This window comes from Panicum hallii, chromosome 1 (assembly GCF_002211085.1).
Source record: "Panicum hallii strain FIL2 chromosome 1, PHallii_v3.1, whole genome shotgun sequence".
In the NCBI taxonomy this organism is placed as follows: domain Eukaryota; kingdom Viridiplantae; phylum Streptophyta; class Magnoliopsida; order Poales; family Poaceae; genus Panicum; species Panicum hallii.
In genome coordinates, this window is record NC_038042.1 from 4,956,503 (window position 1) to 4,963,047 (window position 6,545).

At 43.7% G+C, this 6,545-nt stretch overlaps 1 protein-coding gene across 2 annotated transcripts; it reads left to right on the forward strand.

Annotated features, from left to right (window-relative positions):
- Nucleotides 1–3,358: 3,358 nt before the first annotated feature.
- On the forward strand, nt 3,359–6,064 carry LOC112903698 (protein SUPPRESSOR OF GENE SILENCING 3 homolog). 2 transcript variants are annotated; one of them, XM_025972927.1, is made up of 4 exons: nt 3,359–3,577; nt 3,705–3,778; nt 4,094–4,599; nt 5,479–6,064. In XM_025972927.1, exons 2-4 carry the CDS (start codon nt 3,742–3,744, stop codon nt 5,482–5,484), a joined length of 549 nt encoding a protein of 182 aa, XP_025828712.1. In that variant the 5' UTR covers nt 3,359–3,577; nt 3,705–3,741; the 3' UTR covers nt 5,485–6,064. The 2 variants fall into 2 exon arrangements, with proteins under 2 accessions (XP_025828712.1, XP_025828717.1); XM_025972932.1 differs by having other exon boundaries at nt 3,359–3,565.
- Nucleotides 6,065–6,545: the final 481 nt, after the last annotated feature.

A 6,545-nucleotide genomic window follows, 5' to 3' on the forward strand; every position in this document is an offset into this window, starting at 1 on the left:
TACCAAAAATAAAAAAAATATTATTGTGATGGAGAGGAAAAATATATAGGATATAAGATATAAGTGATCTGCTAGAGATGCTTAAAAAAATCTTAAAATCACGTGTAAGCCATACAAAAACCCCAAATCTCTTGAGCCGTAGATCCAAAGTTCCGGTAATTTTTTTTCCCAAATCACATCAAAATTCTAACCCTAGAGCGGCAGGCCCTAAATAGATCTACATGTGGTATGAGAGCATCTACAGTAATAATCTTTAAATCAGACCCTCTACTTCTTAAATATAGTCTCTCTCTATTTTCTAAGAGCTAGTTTTTTAACATCAACTCCGGCAGTGGTATTTAAATCCCACCCTCTCCCATTTATCTATCAGTGGATAGAGGGCTCCCTAGAGATCCTTCAGGAGGGTGGAGAAAGAGATTTGGAGGCTTTCTCAAAAGGAGGCTTCGGTAGAGGATCTACTTTAGTGTAGTTTTTTTTTATTCCACTCTGCAAATTTAAAATAAGGATTTATTTAGAGGGTCCGCTGGAAATACTCTGGCTATTTGCCATGTTATCCTTGTCGCACGGAGCCGCCAAAACCACGTGGACGTCTCGTGGATCCCACTCTCCTGATAGGTCGGAGAGGTCGGAGGTCCGATCGTTGTCGGATTCTGGTGACTGAGCCGCTTGGTCAGATGGTTGGATAGCGATTCCAAGGCGCGGTTACATCCTCTGTACTTGTTATTCCATAGTTGGTAAATATATCTATACGTTGGTTGCTACGGATAAAATTGCTATAAGTATTGGATATATATATAGTTATTTGTACGTAGTTTGTAGGGACTTACGTAATCGAGTCGTGGATGGAGAGCTGGTCCGACTCGCATATGGATGGACCAAGGTCCACCTTTCAATGATATAACGCGGACCAACTAAAAATTTAAATGAAAACCTTAGGATACGTGCTTTAGAAAAAGGTATAGATATAGATTTGTAATATAGATCCTCAATATACCTATTTTCAAATGTTTTCAAATCATAAAATCTGTTTGGTCGTAAGGTGCCGATAAGAAAATTAGTCGTGATTAGTTGTCGATCAATCTGATTAGCTGAGTCTAGTCGGTTCTAGTCGTAGTCTAGTCGTCCTGTATATTTCAAGATTAATATTACTATATAGCATATTTTTTAAAGCAAAGATCTAGATGTTTATGGTCAGATGGTCACTAACTTAGTAGTTTGTGAAGTAGATAAAAAAGCACTAGACTAGGGATATAAAACAATAGCAAGATAGAGGAGGACCACTGCAGCGACGAGATTCAACGGCAGGTGAACGACCGATGTCGCCTATAATGACTGGATCCTGCAGACGGACAGCCATTGCACTGGAGATTGGAGAAGTGAAGGGATTCAGTGGCGCGGATGGGCAGACAGCCGCTGCAGGGACGGGCGACCGGCGGCTTGCAGCTGGGAGCTTAGCACACACGAACGCTCACTTGATAATCTAAGGGAGTCTCATGTACATAAAATCTAATGAGCCACCAAATTACCAGCCTAAAAGGATAAAATCACCGATGACCTAAAAGTTACCTAGAGGTTGTTGTAAGTTAGTTGTACCCATGCTAATCGGATGACTAATCACAGTTAATCATCCATTAGTCCGACGATCAGACTTTTTGTCGAGATAGTCGCATCGGTAGGTATGATCGGTACTAGGGAACCGATAAGTATGATTAACCGTGACTAATCACGATTAGTCGGACGACTTAAAAACACCGGTAACCGGTAAAGTTTAGATTTCGTTTAGCCACGGTTCAACTTCAACTTCTGTTTTAACCCATGAAAGCGATTTCATAAGCTCACCTTAACCTAACCAGCCATTATAAAAAAAAATTAATCAGGCTGAGCTTTTTTTCTCTTATAGAAATTAACAGGGCGAGCTGAGGTGAACTGCCGGCCCACGGCCCACGGCCACTAGCTCGTCCGCCCCCGCACACGGCACGCCTTCGGAGTCCTTTCCCTTTCCTCCTCGGAGAAGGAACCAAAAATCAGATCTCTTTTTCCCCTTTCCCCCTCAGCCAGAGAAGGAAAAGGAACCAAAAAATCAGATCTCTCGTCCGGGGCCGGTCCCCAAATTTTGCTCTCGACAGCATGGAGGAAACCGCCGCCGCCGCGGTCGCCGCGGCAGCCCTCACCCCCGGTGGGACGTGGGAGAAGAAGCCCGCAGCAGCAGCAGCCTACCAGAGTTGGGCGTTGCTGGATCCCACGATTCTGGAGGAAGACCCAGCCGCCGACTCCACCGGGTTCGCTGTCTGCACTGCGAGCGACGGCCGGGAAGTCCGGGTGTCCCTCCGTCTCGCCGAGCCGCCGTCCTCTTCCTACCTCCAGCTACGCACCGATGCCGAAGTGGACGTCAAGCCCACGCTGTTGGCCGCTGATGGTGATCTGCTTCTTATTCACATGGTGGTGGCCGTCGTCCGTGATCCTCCATTCACCTCCTACGAGGACAACATATTCGTCTACAAGTCCCGCCCGGAGCCGGCGATGGGGCGCCTGCAGCTTCTCCCCCGGTTTCCGGACCGTGCTGCCCCGGTCCGGCACACTGGCATCGCCTGCCGAGGCAAGGACTTCGTCGTGGCGGGGTTTCACACGAGTGTCATTGGCGACGATGAGACGGGCATTCTCTCGCGCTTCTCGTCCTCCACGGAGCGATGGGATGTGTTGAATCTCCCCATCCCCTTCGATCCCAAAAAAGGGTCTCTACAAGTTCGTATGGGGCTCGGATGATAAGTTAGCCCTCGATGGGCTCATGTTCTGGGTTGACTATCACCGGGGTCTGATCTATTGTGATGTGTTTGATGATTCCCCAGTGCTTCAGTTCATCCAGCTACCTGGAATTGACATTTGGGACCAGGATCATGATTATACCCAGGGTCGCCAGTTACCTCGGGCATACAGGACTGTTAGTGTCAGCAGAGGTGAACTGGCGCTGGATTGTTTGGAACTAAGAAGACTTCTGGTTTCAAAATAACGACTTGGTCGTTGAAGTGGACTGACTTGAAGTGGGTGAAGGACTCTGTTCTCCAGGTTGATGATCTCTGGTCGCTCCCCAACTTGCGATACTCACCTCTGCCACGATGGGTGCCGGAGTATCCGGTTGTGAGCAAGCAGGATTCAAACATCATCCACTTCATCCTGAGAGGACCTCAATCTGATGCAAAGGCGTGGATCATTACTCTTGACATGAGGAATGCGGTGTTGAAGTCATACAGACTCTTCACGAATGAGCAGAACCTGGTATTTGAAGATGATGATGTGCACACAAAAAACATCTTCTGTGATACACCGTTCATCTCCTGTGATTTTGATCACCCGAGCAATTCTACAGGTACAACTCACGTGTTCACTATGTGTTTGATTACAAAGGATCCATGATAATAGTGAAGATGTTGTGCCAACCACGTGATGGAAATGCTTATTTATAACTGTGACTGTTAGTTCAGGACAGGAGTGTGATACAGTTTTGCCTACTTGTGAAATGGACCATCAATAAAACTGCTTTGCCCTTGCCCACTTTTTCATCCTTGAGGTCAGCATTTAAGTGAGTTTAACCTTGCGAACTTTACATCTTCACTCTTCAGCATATCTGTAACTCATCTGATACATTAATACAACTGAATTACTGTTACTGTCCTGTGATGGTTGCATATTCTCCTGTTGCCTTTCAGGTGGACATATTTAATGCTCTGATTTGGAATATTATAAATGGATGTTTTTCCTTCATACTGTGCTCAGCTCGAGAGTATGTAAAATGCACTTTGAACCATTTGGCTGCGTTTAAACTTCTTTTCAAAGATGCTAGTATTCATCTTACAATTATGCTCTTCTGCTACAAATTATTGCTGGTGAATCTTAACTCGCAGGTATGATTCAAAACTTTCATGTGTGTTGCTTTATAATTAAATTCATGAACTTCTTCATCCCATTGATTAAATAATATGTCTCATAGTTAATTTCCACTGTTATTTTCCATCATGGAATTTCAGTAGCGATCATAATGTGAGCAAATTGTTTGAGATTAATTTGTCTAATTTGTATTTACCTATCCTGTACCCAGGATGTCACTGTGATACTGTTGAGATGAAACGGGAGACAAATTTTCTATCTGATTCTGGAAGTAAGAAACGAAAGCCTCCTTCATCTGATCTAGACATTCTTGAACTTTCTTATACATCGGATAGTGATAGGGAGAGTGAGAGTGATGGCGACATGAGTGATGAATGCGATTCTGAAAGTGTGGAAACTTGTGAAAGTCGTGCGAAGCAATCATTGTCCACATCCTTTTTCGAAATCTTGAAACAATTGACCATAGAGGAGCTGAATGAACCAACTAGGCAATGGCATTGTCCGGCATGCAGAAATGCGCCTGGAGCAGTTGTCTGGTACAAAGGACTGAAAGATTTGATGCATCATGTACAGACAGAGAGTTCAAGGGTCAGTCATCACAGAAAATTAGCTGCATTGCTGGAGGATCCGCATGGAACTTCATTGTTAGCAGCTGACAAGCCATTTGACAATGGGAAAGGACTTCAGAAAAGCAGCTTATGTCGACCAGTGGCTAAGGTGAATTTTTTTTCTTTAACTGAACACGCAATTTTCTTTGTTATACTCCTGCCCTACTTGCTTGAATAATTGTTTCTTGATCCAAATCGTCATCTGGTACATTGTCTCGTTACTTTGCAACTCCTGGCATGAATACTGCACTTTGTGTTTCTTTGTCTGGTTCACAACGACATTTTGATCATGCAACGATACAGGCTTGCACTACCAGCTTGCGCGGTGAGAAGAAATTGATAATTTGACGCTGTAAATGTTGGGCTTTGACTATTTGCCATCCTAAAGTTTGGCTTTGACTATGTGCTACTAAAAACTTGGCCTCTTTGTTTCATTGCCCTTTTAGCCCATTTAATAGGCTTTGATTTTCTTTTTCCCAACAAGGACATGTCACATGACCCTTGTACCCTTCTGGTCAAAAACAAACATCTGGTCAAAACCTCTTCTTCGAGCTCATCAGTGCATAGAAGATATGTTTCTGAAAATTATGTCTGAAAACATAGAAGAGCAGACCTCACATCGGTTGGGGAGTGAGTGGATGGGAACGGACTGCCAGCGATCACAGGGATGATTGTAAGTGTATGGGCCATTGGTTTTTTCTGGGCTGGGCAAAACGGTTGTTTGACATGGTCTGGCTGTGAAAAAGAAAATCAAAATCAATTGAATGGTCTAGAAGGGTAAAGAAACAAAGAGGCTCAAGTTTTAAATGGCAAATAGTTGAAGCCAAGCTTTAGGATGAAAATAGTTGAGTCTAACATTAACTTGTCAAATTTTCAATTTCCTCTTAGTAAAGAAGGGGAGGCATTATCATTTGTTCTAATAGTTTGGAACTCATACATTGCAAAGATTTATTAATTGCTATTTTCTAACTCCAATCTTAAAAAGCAGCCGTGATGTGAAGCAGAGTATAAAAGATTCCGCAAGCTGAGTTCTGTGTTGGCCATGAACTGCCTCCCAAGCTTACAAGGAGCAGGCGGACTATCTCCAGACAGCCAAATAGGGCAAGAGATCTGAACATACCGTGGAACAAAAAATTTGATCTTCTCGCAGGAATCTGAAGCACAGCAGATAGATCCAATGTACAAGCTAAGCAGGCAGGCAGGCAGTCTAGAGATACAGGATGCTGATCCAGAGAAGTCTACAACACCACAAGAACAAAACTTGAGTGTGCTCCAGTGCCTGAAGGAATACTTTTTCTTTATTATCTATTGTTCTGCAAACATAGGAGCATTACTGAACTCCAGTAGCATTAGTTTTTGGAGTCAGAGAGTTAATGCACCGTGTACAATGGAAAAGTTAGGGGATAATGCCTAGGCAATTGGTTTTTGGGAGCTAAATGCGAGCAAGTTTGCGACCGGAGAGATTTTTTTTTCCAATTCTTGGGAAGGTTAAAACTTTGGGTGGTTCTTGTCGGATGGGAGTTGGGTTAACGTTCGTGAAACAATTACAGATGATGGCAGCGTTTTCCTCCATACTTTTTGTTTGTGTTGTTGTGTCCTTTATTTGTTTACCTTTCTTTTGTGAAATCCTTTATTTGTTTACTGAGTTCACTTATTAGTGTGTACCTTCCTTGCTGTAGTTGGGATCAGGTGGGTGAATAGACGGTTGTTTTTTTAGCTGAGAAATCAGAGGTTTTCAGTATGGTAGTTCCATATGGTCCAGGTGGCATACGCTGGTAGCCTAGGCGCTTTCACTGTTTCAATTTCTTTCACATTTGTTGAAGATCCGAGCATGGTACAGGATGCTGGTTGGCGATATGGATCTAGTGGAGAATAGACAATGTTGGTATAGCCAACAGCTACGTCGAGTACCTTTTGGCGCAGCCACAGATGTCCCAATGGTAAAAACAATTCCCAATATCGGTGCCCTATTTGGACAATGAGAAGTTTAAGGCATCATTGAGGAGCTTGAGTGAGGAGTGAGGACTACCGTTCCAATCAATTTCGCGCACGAGT